This window comes from Natator depressus, chromosome 1, assembly GCF_965152275.1.
Source record: "Natator depressus isolate rNatDep1 chromosome 1, rNatDep2.hap1, whole genome shotgun sequence".
Lineage (NCBI taxonomy): Eukaryota > Metazoa > Chordata > Testudines > Cheloniidae > Natator > Natator depressus.
Genome location: NC_134234.1, coordinates 36277462 through 36298467, shown reverse-complemented (window position 1 = coordinate 36298467; position 21006 = coordinate 36277462). Strand labels below are relative to the sequence as shown.

At 42.0% G+C, this 21006-nt stretch overlaps 1 protein-coding gene across 1 annotated transcript in view; it reads left to right on the top strand.

Annotated features, from left to right (window-relative positions):
• GUCY1A2 (guanylate cyclase 1 soluble subunit alpha 2) overlaps positions 1 to 21006 on the top strand; it is a 296894-nt gene that overhangs the window by 33369 nt on the left and 242519 nt on the right. Inside the window, exon 4 of the mRNA XM_074957390.1 lies at positions 5868 to 6586. Coding sequence (XP_074813491.1) covers positions 5868 to 6586 — 719 coding nt within the window. The remainder of the gene's footprint in view (positions 1 to 5867; positions 6587 to 21006) is intronic.

Genomic DNA, 21006 nt, shown 5'->3' with positions numbered 1-21006 from the left:
TAAGGTGCCACAAGTACTCCTTTTCTTTTTGTGGATACAGACTAACACGGCTGCTACTCTGAAAAGAATAATAGATACACTTGAATTACAAGCCCCACTGGATGCTGTAGTACTGTGTATTATTAAAAAGAGGAGAAACTGCCAATAGTTAAGAGTAGTTAAAGATTGTGATATACATAACAACTTGTCAAAGGTCAGTAAATAAAATACAAGACATTTTATATATTCGAGGAAACAGGAGAAGCCTTTTGGGATGTCAGTAAAGTATGCTTCTGCGTTAAAAACTGGTAACTTTTAAGCCAGCAGAGGAATTCTCTTTATGTATTTAGAGACAAATTTGCTTACTGAAATGACAAAAATAAGTTTGTTTGCTTATTCCTATTTGCCCTGCAGAGGCAACATAGCTGAAAGGGAATGAACTGGATTCTATTCATGTCTGAGCATTATCAACACACTGTTCTCAAGTTCCAGTCAGTTACACGTGTGCAGACCTATTTAAGCAATAGGCTTCCCCATGTGTGAATGACAGCATACACTGAAGATAGTGGAGTTGCTCTGGTGTTGCAGGGGGCCTGCTTTGGCTTGCAGAACCTCTGTTACTGAGAATGTGTGGGAAGAAAATAACAGTTTATTTCTAGGCTATCAGGTTGAGTTTCCAGAGCTGGTAGTGTGTGGGGTGGGGAAAATCTTTTTGCTTGTAGTCTGGAACTCACTGAGAGGCAGTGATCATGATGTTATTTTTAGTCACTTGTTAGAGTAGAACTACATTTTGAACATTATTAGAAAAAATATTATTTTCATTATAAACACAGGTAAAGCAAATATTACAGGTAAGCACATGTGGGTAAAACTTTTTAACCAACCTTTTCTATTTACGTAAATTTCATTTTTTAGTTTATTAAATTGTACAAGGTATCTAGATAATATATATAGCTCTACAAAGTAAGTTGTAGTACAGTTTTACAGCTGTGCCAAAGCTGTATGTAAAGATATATTGGTTATATGCAACCAATAAAAATGACCATTTAAAAACTATTGTCCAGCTTCCTCCATTTGATACAGAATTTCTCTTTATACTCAAGTTATGCCAAAGTACTTCACAGATTAATTAGATATAGGTCATACTGTCATTTAGAGGCCAGTTGATCAGCTAATAAGCACTCAGGTGTGTCCTACACCCATCGGAATCTGTTTTATTGAGAGAGTGAATGTTGGTTCAAATATTAGTTTTTCCTATTGTTTTTAAATGGTGTCCTGGAATCTTCAACTTCTGCCTAAACCACCATCAGATAAAAGCAGAAGAGAGTTGTGTTATGAAGGGGAGACTAAATATTTACTGTAAATGTGTTTCATTAAGGAAACTTTTGCTACACCCAGGGGATCAGAATCTAGTCTTTTGTTCATGATATGAATGTTAGAACTGCAAATTGTATCTCACCTGTACCATTCACTAGATGACAATTCAATTCTCTTAAGGGCTATCCCAGATAGTATGTGTTAATATATACCAATGTACTATTGGCTGCTGTTGTCTCCTTGGTTCACTCTACAGGAATAATTGGATGGATTATAGTTGCTTCGATATGATCTGTAGCTGAATCCAAGGGTATTTTGTTGTTTTGATCACATCTTTCACCTTCTCATTGATTCTGAAGAGCTTGTATGCTGGGATTTCTTTTATGTTAGATTATGTTAAGAAAGGGACAGAGAATAACACTGAAGATCTGATAAATGACTTTATATAAATGGATGGTATGCTCATACCTCAAACACTGTATTCAATTTTGGACATTCCCCTGCAAAAATATTGTAGTAGAAATGTAAAAGGATCAGCGAAAGATGGTAAAAATGAACAATCACAGACTATGAGAAGAGAGAGAAAAGATTCTCAAAATAGAAGAAAAAGAATGGGAGATACTTAGTTTAATTGAATGGCAACGAATAATGTAGATACTTGTTGATATAACATACAATTAACTTGTAGGATTCTCAAAATATTGCAACTCAGATGCTGAAAAAAATGTTTAGGAGGAATATTTATTAAATCAGTCTTTTATATTAATAATAAAATATCCACAGACCTACTACTATCCTCTTATTGCGGGATAGCAGCCAACCACTAATTGTTGCAGCTAGGGAGAAGCTTCCCCCAGAGCTTGTTATTGCATAATTGGCCATTAGATTATACAGTTTCTCTCAAGCATCTGGTACTAGCCACTGTTGAGACAGAATGCCTTGGCAGATGGACCATTGATTTGATCTGGTATGGCAATTTCTGTGCTTCTAACAATGGTGCTAGTGTTTCCTTTTTTATACCTAAACAGATTTAACAGGCTGGGGAAAAATTCCATTTGAGAGAGAGTGAAAATAACTAAGACTCTTTATACAGGAAATGAATAAGAGGGGATGAGGTAAAGAGAAACAAAAAAATGAACTTTATAGAGATGGTAGGTGGATTACAAGAGCAAGGGGATGTTCAGCGAAATAGAAAAGTGGTAGAGTTAAAAGTACTAAAAGAAAATACTTAATCATACAAGGCACAAATAGCCTGTGGAACTCCATGCCACCAGATATCACAAAGGCTAAGAGCTTAGTATGACTGAAAATGGGATGATAATTGTTTTTTGATAATGAGAACATCCAGAATTACAATACAATTTGTGTTACCTAAAGAAGCTTCTGAGCTACACAGAGCTCTTGTCTTTCACCAATAGAAGTTGGTCCAATAAAAGATATTACCTCACCCACCTTGTTTCTCTGCATTACAATAGTAAATTGTAAAAAAAAATAGTAATAAAAAAATTGAACAAGATATAAACCCTCATGCTTCAGGGCATAAATCAGTTTCTAATTCATGGGGATTAGGATGAAACTTTCTCTATGGCTGGGATATTCCATACCTGCCTACTTCAGGGTTTCTTTCACCCTTCTAAAAAACGAAAAGGAGGACTTGTGGCACCTTAGAGACTAACAAATTTATTTGAGCATAAGCTTTCATGAGCTACAGCTGAAGTGAGCTGTAGCTCACAAAAGCTTATGCTCAAATAAATTTGTTAGTCTCTAAGGTGCCACAAGTCCTCCTTTTCTTTTTGCGGATACAGACTAAGACGGCTGCTACTCTTTCACCCTTCTGTAAAGCATCTGGTCATGGGCATTGTCAGACAAAATTCTGGATTAGAAAAACCACTGATCTGATTCAGTTTGGCCACTTCTGTTTTTCTATGTCTGATTCACTGCTATGTTACTCCAGTGGAGCAGGTGTAACTCCACTGATTAACGCCTAAAATGTTTAAAAAGGTAATGGCATATCCTGTGGCCATATCACTGAACCTAATTTCATAAAATAACCCGCATTGGTTAGGGTTGGTACTTGGCTGGAAGATGTTAGAGTCCTGTGCTCTGCAAAAGTAATGGTGGTGATTCAGTAACTGACACCCTTTCCTCTACTAGGAGGCATTGTACTACTGAGGTACTGTCTTTTGGATTATCCATAAAACCACAGTTCTGACCACCTGTGGTTATAAAAGGTCCCATGATATTTTTTGGAAGAGTAGGGCTTTCAACCCGGGTATTCTGGCCAAATGCCAATATGAATAATTATATTCTGCTACCTACCTAAATGTATCCTGTTACTTTTCCTGCATAACTTATTTTTCTTTATGTTCTGTCTTGAGCTGTTGTGCCATATTAAGAACTTTTAAACTCATGTCACATCCCAGATGTGGGCAAAAAGATCACTACATATAGTTTGTAAATCAGTTTGGATGAAGGGTGCTGTGTAAATACCAAACATCAGTAGAACTGGGCAAAATTTTTTGTCTGAAACTTTCTTTGGCAACACCAAAATGTTTCATAAATGTGTATTGGTTTCTGCCAAATTGTTTTTGTAGGACAAAAAAAAGCTGAAAAAGTTGAAATGTTTCCTTTTAACATTTTTAAAATGAAACATTTCATTTTTTATCTTTTTAAAAGAATTTTGGTTTCTATATTCCCTTCAGTTATTTTTTTTAAAAGTCTGAAATAGAAACAGTTTCACTCTGAGTCAAACATAACATTTTGTTTGACCCACAATACTTTTTTTTTTTTGAACTTTTTGATTTGCTGAAAATTTTGAAAAACTTCAATTTTGGGTGAATCTAAAATGATTTTTTTGTTTAATTTTCAGAATTTCCAGCAAACTGAAAAATCAGTAATTTCCAGGGCTCTAGTTGTTATAATTATAGCCATGTGCTTACTCAAATACTTCTTTGAGATTATTATCAAAGTTTTGTTCTGCAAACAATAGATTAATAACTTCTGCTATTCTCATGTCTCTGGGCATGAAACTATTTTAATTACATGGTTCTTCCAAGTTCAGAAGCCTATGAGCTATCCAAACAAATGATGTAATGGTCTTCAGAGATCCACTGGTATTTTACTGAAGATAGCATAAGACATGTTGAATATGTATTATAATGAAGATCTGATTTGTACCCTTAGGAAATAAATGACTATGTCCTTCGTTTCTATTGGAATAATTAGAACCAGCTGTCATGGATTTAACTAGTATGTGTTACATTTAATAAAAATGATGCACTGGAGGAAATTTTTTTGTTTGTTGAATTTATTTTCTCTGCACACTCTTACACTGGGTATATATTCTAATAATTGACATGAAAATTATCCTACCAGATCTAGCAACTGGACACACATATGCTATGCACATTGTAACTCCAGCGTTTGATATACTGATTAAATGCAAATAATGCTTAAAAGAGCATTCCTAGAAAATAGTAGAGATATGAAAATGTTTAGTCGTCACCTTAAAATGGAATTTTCTAAAGTTGCCTTTAAGATAGTTACTAGCAAACCAAAGCAGCATTTGATGTACATTGTTAGTCTGGGATCTTTTTATTGCTGCGATATTTTACTGCCTGCATGCAATGTTTGGTATCATCACTTTTCAGAAATGAAAGCCTTTTGAGTTTCTGTGATGGGAACATGGAAAGATCTAGTACATTAGCGGTGGATGACTCATTAGCCCCTTCACCCTTTGCCGCAAAAACACTTTTCCAGGTGGCTAAGCCTGGAAGCATTGCACGAGCTATGTTCTCAATTTCAAGCAATTCAGCGAAAGGGGTTATTTCATCTTATTCTTTAGCAATCCCTAGTGGTCAGTGTAGGAAAAGTATTTCAGTCTCTGAGACTGTCTTACTTCATGGTTGCAGAGTAAATGCAGCCAGAAGAGGTATATCTGAGTGGCTAGTTGTGGGTTTTGCATTGTTCTGTGGAAGTCCTAGGTTTGATTTCCAGTCCCAGTCTTTGACTCAGTGGGGACTGGGACTGTGGCAAAGACAATGAGGGGGAAGGAGAACTATTGTGTTACTCTGTAGTGATCCCACTGTCCAATTCAAAGGTGGTACTAAAAGATTCTGAAGGAAGTTCTGTCTAGTCATCCTCATTGCAAAGGGTGGTCAGATAACATGGTAGTGTGTGAGATATAAAGCATGAGGAAAGTGTAGTCCTTTGGGCTCTAACCGGAATGAGAAAAGGTAAAAGTGCATGAATCACAAACTGTGGCTGATAGCGGGACATGGGACTGGGGAGTGAGGAAGGAAGATGGTCAGGGAAAAAAAAAAGCAGCCCAGAATGTGATGCAGACATCTTCGGGTCACCCACAGAGACCAAATGAAATCTGGTAGCTTTTGCCCTAGGGAAATGGGAGTCCCACTAGCAGGTATCCTTCATGAAGAAACTTTTAGAATAAGGGAGAAATCATAATCTGGTGGCTGGGGGGAAGCCCAAAACAAACGCAGATTAAAAAGGAAAAATGTTGCACAACAACCACCCCACCACACTGTTGACATATATTTACCATTGCCCTGTAGGTCTGAAGTTTGAGGAGATGCAAGAAAAATTTGGGGAGGAATTCTTCAATATCTGCTTTGATGAGAATGAAAGAGTTCTTCGCGCTGTAGGTGGCACATTGCAGGACTTCTTCAATGGCTTTGATGCTCTGCTGGAGCACATTAGAACTTCATTTGGAAGACTGGCCACTCTGGAATCCCCTTCTTTCAGATGCAAAGAGCTCCCCGAAGGCAACCTCATGCTCCACTACTTTCACCCTCATCATATTGTTGGATTTGCAATGATGGGAATGATAAAGGCAGCAGCAAAGAAGATCTACCATTTGGAAGTGGATGTGGAACAAGTCACGAATGATAAACTGTACGCAGAGGGGTCAAACCCAGGTAATTGCAGCTGTCTTACTTTTATTATCAAAGAACTTGAAAATGCAAATATCACAAAAGCACTTCCACTCGGATCATCGCAGTCTCCCTCAGACCTGAGGATAAGCATCAGCACCTTCTGCAGAGCTTTCCCCTTCCATCTGATGTTTGATCCAAACATGCTGGTGCTCCAGCTTGGGGAAGGCCTTAGGAAGCAGCTCAAATGTGACACTCACAAAACATTGAAATTCCAGGACTGCTTTGAGATAGTTTCCCCGAAGGTCAGTGCCACATTTGAACGAGTCCTTCTGAGATTATCAACGCCGTTTGTGATTCGGACCAAACTTGAGGCTTCTGGCTCTGAAAATAAAGATAAGGTAAGAGCATTAATTTAGAATGGGATGTGTGTGTATGGGAAGGGCTCATTTATTTAGAGTGGAACAGCTCAAGGACTATGCACTACTGAAAGCTCATTTAACCCCCCAAAATAAGGCTTAAGTGGGACGTAAGTGGTGCTCTCTGGATTGGGATAAATTTCATCCTACATTATTTATAAACTCTGCATGTGGAGTTATTGCAGATATTTTAAATGCCAGTCAGAAAATTCTCGGTCACAGTGTTGTGTATTAAAACAGTGGTGAAATTCTCAATGCCTTGGTTTGACGTAATGCCTAGGTCTAATCATTAATTTAATTCCAATTTTATTTTAATAATACTGAAAACGACACCATTGAATGTCATTGTTCTCCAGGGAATGCAGTTTTGATGTGTTATCTGAAGGGTTTAGCTGTAGGATTCCCATCTACTTTGTATATCCTACACAACAATTTGAAAACATACTCCTCTCCATGTCTCTCATGCTGCAGAGATATGGGAAATCTGTAGTAATTCACCACTACAATAAATGACGCCCAATACCCTTTATGCCAATCTTAATATAGGAAGCTCTGATGCTGTCCTATCATAAAACAAGCCCCAACCCAAGGAATGTTTGTTTACCTTTGTGGTGAGTGGTAGCAAGTGTTCTTAGGTAGTTTAACACTCCCAGGACGTGGAGATAGTGTGGTGGCTACAAGTGGCCAGATTTTCAAATGAGCTCAGCTTCCATTTAGGCACTTACGATGGCGTAGGGCTTATGTCGGTGTAATTAGGGCAAAGCAGTGTCTGTGTAGACACCACGTTCCTTACATTGGCTGTTGGCTGGAGCTGTGAAATTGACAAGAAAACTGGCTCCCAGTTCGCGAGCTGGGCTGCTGTGGGGTCTCCTGGCTTGGGCTGCCCTCTGGCTCTCCGCTCCCAGTGGGGAGCCCTGCTGCCCCCGCAGGATCCTGGCTCCCCACACCCCACCGGGAGCACAGCAGTCGACTGGACTCCAAGCGCAGATCTCCCTGCCCAAAGTGAGAAGCCCCGGGTGGCTTTCCCACCACTCCTGGCTGGGTGTGGGAAGTTGAGAAGCCCAGGGGGCAGTTGGGCTCCTGGAGGGGAGCTGTGCAGAGCTGAGAGCCCTCTTCAGTCGGTGGAAGTGCTCCTTGTGAGGACGTGCATCACCGACAGAAGGAGGGTAGTCTGGACATCAGTCCACGCAGTAATTACTGCCGTGGCTATAAGTCAACCTAACATAGGTCGACTTAAGCTTGTAGTGTAGATATGTTCTTAGTGGGTTACAGATTGTTGTAATGAGCCATAAATCCAGTCTCTTTATTAAGGCCATTATTTTTAGTGTCTAGCGAAGTTAAGAATATAAATTCCGAGACTCATCTTTTGAAAGTGTTGTGCAGGTTCCCTTTGAGGGTGAGGACTGATAGGTCAGATATGGAGTGATCACTCTGGGAAAAGTGCTCACCCATGGGTAATATGGCTTTCTTGTTTTACCATTTTTCTGTGTGAGTTCATTCGATAGTGTCGTGATTGTCTCGTTTCACCCACATAGTTGTTGTTGGGGCATTTAGTGCACTGAGTGAGGTACACCACATGTTGTGACAGGCATGTATAGGACCCATTGATCTTGAAAGGTGTGTTGTGTGGGGTATTGTGGGTAGCACTGCAGGAGTGTTAATGAGCCACTTCCCCTTGAATGGCCCCTTAGAATATCTCTTAAACTAAGGCTTTGTCTGCACTGTGCAGCTTTTAGCGACATGGCTGTGTCGCTACAGTTGTGCCACTAAAAGGCATGCAGTGTAACTGCTCTTTGTCAGCGGGAGAGAGCTCTTGTGCTGACAAAAATATGCCACCTCCAGCGAGTGGCAGCAGCTTTGTCGGCAGGAGAGTGCTCCTGCCAACCAAGTGCTGTTCACACCAATGCTTTTCATCAGTAAAACTTTTGTTGTTTGGGGATGTGTGTTTGTTTTTTTTAACACCCCTAAATGACAAAAGTTTTGCCGATGAAGTTCCAGTGTAGATAAATCCTAAACTAACAGAACTAAACAATCTGTTCCATCTTGTATTTAGCTACACATATTGTGACACTCTTGAGTACCTTTCCCAGACCTGAAGAAGAGCTCTGTAGCTCGAAAGCTTAACTCTTTCACCAACAGAAGTGGGTCCAATAACAGGTATTACCTCACCCACCTTGTCTCTCTAATATCCTGGGATCACATGGCTACAACACTGCAAACATAATAATGATAGTAGGAGCTTTATACTAGTTGACATATTTGCAAGTATGCATTTACAAAGGTGTTAGCTCAGTGGTTTGAGCATTGCCCTGCTAAACCCAGGGTTATGAGTTCAATCCTTGAGGGGGGCATTTAGGATCTGGGGCAAAAATTGGGGATTGGTCCTGCTTTGAGCAGGGGGTTGGACTAGATGATCTCCTGAGGTCCCTTCCAACCCTGGTATTCTATGACTCAGTATTTAAGAAATAAAGAAAAGGTTCAAACATTTCCAGCTACACATATTTTTCCTCATTGTTTTTTTGAATGAAGTTTTAGAGTAATTATAAATTTCATTTCAACAAGGATATTTCTCAAATTCTTTGTGTGGGTTTACCCAGATTTATTACTCTGACAACACACCCTACATTCCTTTTCACAACTGGGGCTATTCCTAAAACATATATGTTTTACATGGTTTGTCTTCTTGAGGATAAGGATTATCAAACTTGAATCTTGTACAAATGGAGCTGTTCTGGTCTAAATAAGACACTCTTAGGGGATGGTCTCTTGACTCGGGTTGCCAGTTTTGGTAGGACGTACTCTTGGAGGTTTCATCATATGACATAATCTTTAATTAAAAATGAATCTTTAATTCCTAGAGACTCCAGGAAAATCCTGGAGGGTTGGCAACCCTACTCTTGACCCCAGCTCCTTAGAATCATAGAAATGTAGGTCTGGAAGGGACATTGATAGATCATCTAGCTCAGTCCCCTGCACTGAGGCAGGAGTAAGTATTATCTAGACCCTCTCTGATAGGTGTTTAACCTGTTTTTATAAACCTCTAGTGATGAAGATTCCACAACCGCCCTGGGTAATCTGTTGCATTGTTTAACTACCTGGACAGGAAGTTTTTCCTAATGTCTAACCTAAATCTCCCTTGCTGCAATTTACCCACCGCCCTACTTTTTGTCCTGTCCTGAGTGTTAAGGAGAACAATTTATCACCCTCCTCTATGACAACATTTTACGTACCTGAAGACTGTCATGTCCCTCCTCAGTCTTCTCTTCTCACATCTACTGCTTCCCTTCTATCTACTAGGATTGTTGCCCTGTCAAAGAAGGATATTAGGTTGATTTGACATTAGAGTTACAATGTTTGTTATATCAATTAAACTTCTATCAGATATTATGTACAAAGCATAAATTTCAGCATCCAATATATCTTTTAAACCTATCAGAAAGGAAAATAGTATGAATGATAAGGCGAGGTGAAATTTAAACTGCAGCTGTTCTGAATTCATATAACATTCTTTTTAAATGTGGTTTATGGATAAGGAGAGGTTATCTTCCTGACATTTGCTTGTTGTTGGGGACAGAAGTGAAAACCTCCTGGAATTTTTCTAACCACTGTGAACATTTATAACATAACCAACTTCAAACATATAGAGGTATTATTATAATTTCAAGCTTCCTGGCTATAACATACTTGTGGCTATAACATACTTGTGGCTATATTGTAATATTCAATTAAAGTGCAAACAAGTACATAACAACTTAATATAAAAAGGAAGTTTATAATAATTTTGCATCAATATTGAGGTTTGTTCATCATTCGTAACTTGCTATAAGACAGGTTTGCCAGACCTCAGATTGTTCCTGTAGCTCTTTTCTGGACCCTTTCCAATTTGTAATCATCCTTTTTAAAGTGTGGACATCAAAACTGGAAGCAGTACTCCAGTAATTCCTCATAGGCTAGCTGGGAAGGGGGATACCGATATTTCTTCCTGTTGTAACATGAGGGCATTAAAAAGGTAACGAGTCACTGAGTTAGGTGATTGTTCTGTTTTGTGGGCTGAGCCCATTTTCTCTGCCAGTTTGGGCCTTCAGAACCCTGCCTTGTTGAACCAAATACACTAATCTGCTGCAACACAGACCCAGAGTCTAACACGCGCCCTCAAAGCTGCAGACTTAACTGAAAACGGCTTAGCAAGTGCTCCTGTCTCTAGCACCCAGACACCCAGCTCCCAATGGGATCAAAACCCCAAATAAATCTGTTTTACTCTGTATAAAGCTTATACACGGTAAACTCATAAATGGTCCACCCTCTATAACACTGATAGAGAGATACGCACAGCTGTTTGCTCCTAAAGGTATTAATTACTTACTCTGGGTTAATTAATAAGCAGAAGTGATTTTATTAAGTATAAAAAGTAGGATTTCATAGAATCATAGAATATCAGGGTTGGAAGGGACCTCAGGAGGTCATCTAGTCCAACCCCCTGCTCGAAGCAGGACCAATCCCCAACTAAATCATCCAGCCAGGGCTTTGTCAAGCCTGACCTTAAAAACTTCTAAGGAAGGAGATTCCACCACCTCCCTAGGTAACGCATTCCAGTGCTTCACCACCCTCCTAGTGAAAAAGTTTTTCCTCATATCCAACCTAAACCTCCCCCTCACTGCAACTTGAGACCATTACTCCTCGTTCTGTCATCTGCTACAACTGAGAACAGTCTAGATCCATCCTCTTTGGAACCCCCTTTCAGGTAGTTGAAAGCAACTATCAAATCCCCCCTCATTTTTCTCTTCCGCAGACTAAAGAATCCCAGTTCCCTTAGCCTCTCCTCATAAGTCGTGTGTTCCAGTCCCCTAATCATTTTTGTTGCCCTCTGCTGGACGTTTTCCAATTTTTCCACATCCTTCTTGTAGTGTGGGGCCTAAAACTAGACACACCAATGTCGAATAGAGGGGAACAATCACATCCCTAGATCTGCTGGCAATGCCCCTACTTATACATCCCAAAATGCCATTGGCCTTCTTGGTAACAAGGGCACACTGTTGACTCATATACAGCTTCTCATCCACTGTAACCCCTAGGTCCTTTTCTGCAGAACTGCTGCCTAGCCATTCGGTCCCTAGTCTGTAGCAGTGCATGGGATTCTTCCGTCCTAAGTGCAGGACTCTGCACTTGTTCTTGTTGAACCTCACCAGATTTCTTTTGGCCCAATGCTCTAATTTGTTTAGGTCCCTCTGTATCCTATCCCTACCCTCCAGTGTATCTACCTCTCCTCCCAGTTTAGTGTCACCTGCAAACTTGCTGAGGGTGCAATCCACACCATCCTCCAGATCATTAATGAAGATATTGAACAAAACCGGCCCGAGGACCGACCCTTGGGGCACTCCACTTGATACCGGCTGCCAACTAGACATGGAGCCATTGATCACTACCCATTGAGCCCGACAATCTAGCCAGCTTTCCATCTACCTTATAGTCCATTCATCCAGCACATACTTCTTTAAATTGCTGACAAGAATACTGTGGGAGACCGTGTCAAAAGCTTTGCTAAAGTCAAGGAACAACACGTCCACTGCTTTCCCCTCATCCACAGAGCCAGTTATCTCATCATAGAAGGCAATTAGATTAGTCAGGCATGACTTGCCCTTGTTGAATCCATGCTGACTGTTCCTGATCACTTTCCTTTTCTCTAAGTGCTTCAGAATTGATTCCTTGAGGATCTGCTGCATGATTTTTCCAGGGACTGAAGTGAGGCTGACTGGCCTGTAGTTCCCAGGATCCTCCTTCTTCCCTTTTTAAAAGATGGGCACTACATTAGCCTTTTTCCAGTTGTCCGGGACCTCCCCCGATCGCCACGAGTTTTCAAATATAATGGACAATGGCTCTGCAATCACATCTGCCAACTCCTTTAGCACTCTCGGATGCAGCGCATCCAGCCCCATGGACTTGTGCTCGTCCAGCTTTTCTAAATAGTCCTGAACCACTTCTTTCTCCACAGAGGGCTGGTCACCTCCTCCCCATGCTGTGCTGCCCAGTGCAGTAGTCTGGGAGCTGACCTCGTTTGTGAAGACAGAAGGAAAAAAAGCATTGAGTACATTAGCTTTTTCCACGTCCTCTGTCACTAAGTTGCCTCCCTCATTCAGTAAGGGGCCCACACTTTCCTTGACTTTCTTCTTGTTGCTAACATACCTGAAGAAACCCTTCTTGTTACTCTTAACAACTCTTGCTAGCTGCAACTCCAGGTGTGATTTGGCCTTCCTGATTTCACTCCTGCATGCCTGAGCAATATTTTTATATTCTTCCCTGGTCATTTGTCCAATCTTCCACTTCTTGTAAGCTTCTTTTTTGTGTTTAAGATCAGCAAGGATTTCACTGTTAAGCCAAGCTGGTTGCCTGCCACATTTACTATTCTTTCTACACCTCGGGATGGTTTGTCCCTGTAACCTCAATAAGGATTCTTTAAAATACAGCCAGGTCTCCTGGACTCCTTTCCCCCTCATGTTATTCTCCCAGGGGATCCTGCTCATCAGTTCCCTGAGGTTGTCAATTCTGCTTTTCTGAAGTCCAGGGTCCGTATTCTGCTGCTCTCGTTTCTTCCTTGTGTGAGGATCCTGAACTCGACCATCTCATGGTCACTGCCTCCCAGGTTCCCATCCACTTTTGCTTCCCCTACTAATTCTTCCCGGTTTGTGAGTAGCAGGTCAAGAAGAGCTCTGCCCCTAGTTGGTTCCTCCAGCACTTGCACCAGGAAATTGTCCCCTACACTTTCCAAATACTTCCTGGATTGTCTGTGCACCACTGTATTGCTCTCCCAGCAGATATCAGGGTGGATTTGAGTGGTTCCAAATAATAACAGACAGAACAAAGTAAGTTACCAAGAAAAATAAAATAAAAATAAAAACACTCAAGTCTAAGCCTAATACAGTTAAGAAACTGAATACAGGTAAATCTTATCCTCAGAGATGTTCCAATAAGCTTCTTTCACAGACTAGACTCCTTTCTAGTCTGGGCCCAATCCTTTCCCCCGGTATAGTCCTTGTTTCAGCTCAGGTGGTAGCTAGGGGATTTCTCATGACTGCGGCCTCCTTTGTTCTGTTCCATCCCGTGATATAGCGTTGGCACCCCTCCCAGCCTTCCTTCTAAATGGAAAAGCACCAGGTTTAAGATGGATTCCAGTACCCTGTGACATGGTCACATGTCCTGTGAGACCCCAAGCCTTCATTCTTCCTGGCTTGACTTACAGGACGGCTTGCAAGTAAACAGAGCCATTTACAACCAATTGTCCTAATTGATGGGAGCCATCAAGATTCTAAACCACCATTAATGGCCCACACTTTGCATAATTACAATAGGACCTCAGAGTTATATTTCATATTTCTAGTTTCAGTTATAAGAATGATACAATTTTACAAATAGAACGGGGGCGGGCAAACTTTTTGGCCTGAGGGCCACATCTGGGAATGGAAATTATTTGGCGGGCCATGAAATTGGGGGTTGGGGTGCGGGTCGGGGGGGTAAGGGCTCCAGCGGGGGGTGTGGGCTCTGGGGTGCAGGAGGGTGGGACCGAGGGGTTCAGAGGGCAGGAGGGGTTTGAAGTGTGGCCAATGGGGGCAGTGCACAGATCTCCCTGTCTGCCCCTATGTGTAGGAGCTGGAGGAGGGACATGCTGCTTCTTCTTCTGGAAGCCATGTGGAGCCACAGCACATGTGGAATGGGGCAAGCCCTGGACCCCACTCCCTGGCAGGAGTTTGAGGGCCAGATTAAAACGTGTGAAGGGCCAGATGCAGCCCCCGGCCCATAGTTTGCCCACCCCTGAAATAGGATGACCACACTCAGTAGATTATAAGCTTTGTAATGATACTTTACAAGAGACCTTTTGCATGAAGCATATTCCAGTTACATTATATTCACACTCATTAGCATATTTTCATAAAACCATATGGAGTGCAATGTCGCAAAGATAAACAGTAAAAGAAGTTTATTGACAAAGCCCTGGCTGGGATGATTTAGTTGGGGTTGGTCCTGCTTTGAGCAGCGGGTTGGACTAGATGACCTCCTGAAGTCTCTTCCAACCCAAATCTTCTATGATTCTATGACTACAAAAGATAGATTTTAAGTGATTATAAATGATAGGGAAAACAGCTATGATATTTGAAATCCAGACTTTGCTTACTTTTTAAATTATCCTTGTACTGTTCCTTAAGTTTAGATAGCTGTTTCAAAATGATTTAAAGACTTTATGGTGACTCATTTAATTTTTGAAAAGTATTATTTATATAAAAAGTAGCATTAATACATATCCTTCACACACATACATACTGTATACCTGGTAGAGATATCCGTGTAATAAATTAAGCCATATGCTAAATTGTGGGATCATGTATAAGGATATTTACAGGGGTTAGACTACAAGTACTATTTTAGAAATATCTCAAGAAGAGTATGTAACGGGATGCCTGGCATGCAGCCTGGGACCGTGGGATCACTGTGCCTCCTTAACTCTCCAGGTAGATTTTAAAATAGATTTTAAGATTTTAAGATAGATCTTAAGATTTTAAGATAAACTTTTAGTGATGGACAAAACATCAAAGTTAGTTACCAAAATAAAATAAAATATAAGCACACAGTCTAAACTCTCAACCCTATTAGACTGGGCAACATCTAGATTAAGCAGGTTTTCTCTCTCCACTGGATATTGCAGTTCATAGTACACAGGCTTTACCCTTGAAACCTGGCCAGTCACCTCTGTTGGAGGCTTCAGTATTCTCTGAGTGTCCTTGTTGCTAGTTTCAGTGTAGGTGGGGGAAAGAGAGAGGCTAACATGGGCCCCCTGTGTTTGGTTTTATACGCTCAGTCTCATACGCTTGGAGAACACAAGTCCAGGCATGTCAGGTGGGCATTGCTGAGTCCCCAGGCAAGGTTGAGCAATCCCCCCGATGTGGTCTTATGCAGGTGGTTCACTGAGTTGTAGCTCCCTTGCTGGACTATGGCTGTTAACGTTTGTTTGATACTCGCCCAGGTGTTGACTACTTTCCTTGGCATTGTCTCTGGAGAGCTAGTTTCTGGGCGCTTCCCAAACCCACAGCATATTTTAGTGACAATCATAAAACACATTCTCATAACTTCATATTGTGACAGGGTCGGGCCAGATGGCTATGGGAGAGTAATAGAAGGCAGATATATTAGCCCCAGGCTAAGTAGGTCCCTTTTCCCTGGGTAAGGTAACAGGGAAGGTTCCAGAACAATCAGGAACCTTCTGGAGACAATTAAGACAGACAGGCTGATTAGAACACCTGCAGCCAATCAAGAAGCTGCTAGAATCAATTAAGGCAGGCTAATCAGGGCACCTGGGTTTAAAAAGGAGCTCACTTCAGATTGTGGTGCATGTGTAAGGAGCTGGGAGCAAGAAGCGCTAGGAGTTGAGAGTGAGAACACATACTGTTGGAGGACTGAGGTGTACAAGCATTATCAGACACCAGAAGGAAGGTCCTATGGTGAGGATAAAGAAGATGTTGGGAGGAGGCCATGGGGAAGTAGCCCAGGGAGTTGTAGCTGTCGCACAGCCATTCCAGGAGGCATTCTAGACAGCTGCATTCCACAGGGCCCTGGGCTGGAACCTGGAGTAGAGGGCAGGCCTGGGTTCCTCCCAACTCCTGGTCAGCCACAGGAGGAGTTGACCTGGACTGTGGATTCACAAAAATGGCCAAACTGAGGGCTGCCGTGAAGCTCCAAGGTGAGCAAATCCGCCAATAAGCGCAATACCCACGAAAGTAGAGGAGGAACTTTGTCACAATATGCATTAATGATATACATATTTAGATAGAAAAATGACTTTCAGCAGATTATAACCTTTCCCCTGATACCTCACACGGCCTGCTTTATATGCAATATCACAATTATATATAAATGAGGCATATGGGGGTTACAGGATTGCCCCCCCCCAACCCAAGGTATAGAATGTCACACACCCCTTCCCATGAACTACCATTTTTGGCATAATGCAAGTAGCAAATTGTTCAAAACTGTACATGAGAGAGGGGCTTACCGACCTGCGGTATTTGATTTTCCATCATTGTCCATATCATTCTCTCATGTTACTTAAATGCAAATGTTACCAATGGAAAACAAAACAATCCAGTCCTTTCAACAATCCAAGTGCAGCATTTCCATTCTGTTTGTTGACTACACGCTGTGTAAAAGTAGTATTTTCTCTTTTTTCTTCTCAATGTTCCGCTCTTTGATTTAATCTTTTCCCTTTGTTTTTATGTGAAGGGACAGGATCGTTATTGATACAGTGCCTAAAATTGAGCTTTGCACTTAGACACAAATAGAAAACACACTATCACCACATCCTACTTGTTTGCTTGGTTGTTTTTTTGTTTGTTTGTGTTGTGGTAGCACCTAGTAACCACAGTCATGGAGCAGGATTCCTTTGTGCTGAGCATTGTACAAACACAGAACAAAAAATTGTCCCTGCCTCAAAGGCTGTACAATCTATAGCTTGCAGTCGAAAACTTTTGACAGTATTCATAGTTAGGGCCCTACCAAATTAATGGCCATGAAAAACGCATCACGGACCATGAAAACTGGTCTCCCCCCATGAAATCTGGTTTTTTGTGTGCTATTACACTATACTATTTCACAGGGGAGACCAGTGGCACGGCTGGGGCCAGGTTACTGCACTCCCACTGCCGGTGAGTGCAGGCCCGGCCCTGCTGCACTCCTCAGGGGGGCGGGGGCGGGGCTGGGGCAGAGGAAGACGTGATTAGGTTTATTTCTTTATGGCTTGTGGATTCCTCTGTGCTAATCCCAGGTGCTTTTGTTTTGCTTGTAACCTTTAAACTGGACTTCAAGGAAGCTATTCTTGGTGGTTAGTCCTTGTAGTTCCTCTTTTAAATCTAGCAATAGCCTGAGTTCCCAAATGTATTTTCTTCTTTAGTTTTTTTAAATAAAATTTACCTTTTTTAAGAACAGAATTGCATTTTTATGTCTTAAGGGGTTTGTGCACATGTTGTTTAATTAGCTGGTGGCAAGGAAAAAGCCGATTTCCTTTTTTTTCTTTCTCAGCTCTTCCCTGGAGGGGGTGGGGGTGAAAGTGCTTGAGGGCACCCCACAGGAAGGAATTCCAAGTGCACCTTCCTGGGCTCTCAAAGAGGTTCTGTACTTGGGTTGTGGCAGCATCTACCAATCCAAGGTCAGAAAAAAGCTGTAACCTTGGGAGTTTAATGTAAGCCTGGAGTGGCTAGTATTAATTTTTAGAATTCTTGCGGGACCCACCTTCTGCACTCCAAGTGCCAGAGTGGGAAGTTTGCCTTGACAAAGGTCAAGAAGCAATCCCTACAGGAGCCCACTGCAAATACACCCACGTGATGACAATTCCCTGTTTACAGTGACATTTTGAGACCTATCAGTTAGCCAGTTTTTAATCCATTTAATGTGTGCCATGTTAATTATATATCTTTATAGTTTTGTAATCAAAATGTCATGTGGTACCAAGTCAAATGTCTTACAGAAGTCTAAGCGTATTACATCAATACTATGACCCTTGTTAACTAAACTGGTAATCTCATCAAAAAATACATCAACTGAGTTTGACAGGATCTATTTTCCATAAATCCATGTTGATTTGCATTTATAACATAACTCTTCTTTAATTTTTTATTAATCAAGTCCCATTATTATGGTAGTGCCCAGAGATCCCAGTCAGGATTAAGGCCGTGTTGTTCTATTTCTTGTACAAATATTCTGTAATTTCTCAAAATTCGTAATACTTTTTACTTAGTGAAGGAATTTTATGTAACTAGCAAACTTCATCTACACGCTGTCTAATTTTTCCATATCAATAATAAATCCCCTAAATAGCAAAGGTCCCAAATAACACTCCCTCAGGTATCTCACTATCTACTGCCTTCTCTCCACTTTGAGGGCAGCCATTTATTAAAAATCTTAGAGCCAGATTGATATGCCCTTACTCATGTTGAATAGCACCTTACTTCATGAATAGTTCTACATAAGTCAATGGAACTACTCATGGAGTAAGGCATTATTCAAAGTGAGTAAGTGTATCAGTAAAAGGCATAGAACAAAGTGGGGAAATTCTTATACCATGAGCACTTTTCATGGGAAGATGAAATGTAGATTAATTATTTTTTAAGTGATGCCAGGACATGTCTCCTCACCCTGTGTTTTTAACTAGTTTCTTATTGGGAAATCTAAGGAATTTGGTCACATGGGTTCACTTTTAGGTAATATTTTATTGACTTTTTCAAAGCACTCTAAAAAGTTGGAAAACCCTGATTTTCCTCATAGAAACCATGCTGATTAGGTCACGCTAATCCAAGTGTTTTACTCTTTTTTGGTGTCACTGATGCTCAGATGGGAACTTCTTAGGAGTTCTGTTGTCATCCTTTTAGAATAAAAGTAAAATTATAATCTCCAAAACTAATTGTTATTTTAAAAGTTATGTTGCATTTCCTGCATTTATCTGCTATTCCTTTCCTGAAGAGCTCTTCAAAGGATATTACCTGTTCTTTTTTCGAGTGCTTGCTCATGTCCATTCCACGCTAGGTTTGTGTGTGCCAAACTGTTGCCAGAGATTTTTCTATCAGTTGGGCTGGCTCTAGTGCCCCCGGGAGCTGCGTGCTTATGCACTGGTGTAAGGGGCACCGCCAGTCCCACACCCTTGGAGTTCCTTCTTACCGCCCGTGACAGTTTTTGGAACGTCTCCTCTTCCTTCGGCAAGGTGCTTTCTTCAGCAAGGTGCTCTGGTCGTTTAGTCTATAGTTTAATTACAGTGTATACATTATAAATAGTATTAGTGTAGGTAGTACCCCCTTATCATTAAGGGGCTGTCTTTGCCCCTGGGGCTGGGCATGCCCCAATCCCCAGACTTCAAATCTTGTGCCTCCTGTGGCAAACCTATGCCTGTGAGGGACCCAGACTCCAGTTGTTTGATGTGTCTGGGAGAATCTCACGTGAAAGACAGCTACCAAATTTGTCAGGACTTTAAGCCTTGCACAAAGAAGGACAGAGCAATCAGACTTCAGGCTGTCCTAACTGAAGCCGCTCTTAGACCGGTTTCACACTTTGGCCTCGGTGTGAAGCACTCCTCCAGCACTGCATGCATCCTGGCACTGCTCTCCATCTCCAGTGTCGAGGAAAAAGCACAAAAAGCAGCACATCGACAGAGGGCACTCGCTGGTTCTGAAGAAAGGCAAGCAAGGGGACGGCAATGGAGAGCTACCTGTGTTGGGTCACTCCTTCACCCCCGGTCACATGGTGGCACTGTAGATTTTGCCAAGATCGTTGTCTGCTGCTGATGCTGGGAAGTCATCGCGTCACCAGCAGAATTGCGGTGCCTTCAACCCTGAAGGCATTTGCAGTGGCCAGAGACTTGCTGTTGCTCCTGGTCCCACAGAGCAGGAGAGAGCATGGTGCTTTCAGCTCCTTCCCAGCACTGGGCCCTCCAGTACCTTCTAGATGCAAGCTAGCTCTTCTGTCCTCTGCGAGGTTGTCCCCGGTCTGCCACCAGTCACCGGACCCTCAGCACTGATCGGAGACAGCAAGAGGTACCACTCCCCCTTGGTTTCCTACAGAGGACTCTTCATCTGAGTCAGACACGGAACTCTACATTCAACCTAAGAGCCACTACATACTGCTGGGCCTCAGTGCAGGTCCCCCCACTTGTACCTGACCAGGAGGACAGTGGCCTATGCAGTGGTAATTCTGGAGCCCTTGGGGTTTTCCCCCAGTACTGGCTCACATACTTGGTCACTTCCGAGAGGCTGGTTCCCACTCCACCATGATCAGCACTGGACCCTGTCTCTGGTACCAATCCCGGTACCAGTTTACAGGATATGGCCCCTACGGAGGTTACTGAGGCAGAAGAAGAGGAAGAAGCCCCTCCTCCAGTACAGGCCTCTTCCTCCTCCTCCCCGGATGAGGCTGTCTCGGGGCTGAGTAGCTCACTACCACAGGATGACTTTAGGGCTCATCGAGAGCTTCTAAAGTGGCTAGCAGCAAACCTGGGGCTAAAGATTGAGGAGCTCAAGGAATCATCCCACAGCCTCATTGACATTCTGGCTGCAGCAGCTTCATCTAAGGTGGCCTTAATGAGGCAGTAATGGGTCCAGTCAGCGCCCTGTGGCAGACTCCATCTTCTCTGCCTATGACATCAAAGAGGGCAGAGAAGAAATATTATGTGCCAGCCAGTGGGTATGAGTATCTATATTCTCACCCCCCTCCAGGGTCCTTCTAATGAAAGGGACAGACAGGACCACTCGAGTGCTACCCCAAACAGAAGGATGCAAAGAAACTTTATCAGTTTGGGAGGAAAATTTATTTGACAGGTAGTCTACAACTATGCACCTCAAACCAACAAACTTACTGGGGAGATACGACTACAAGTTATG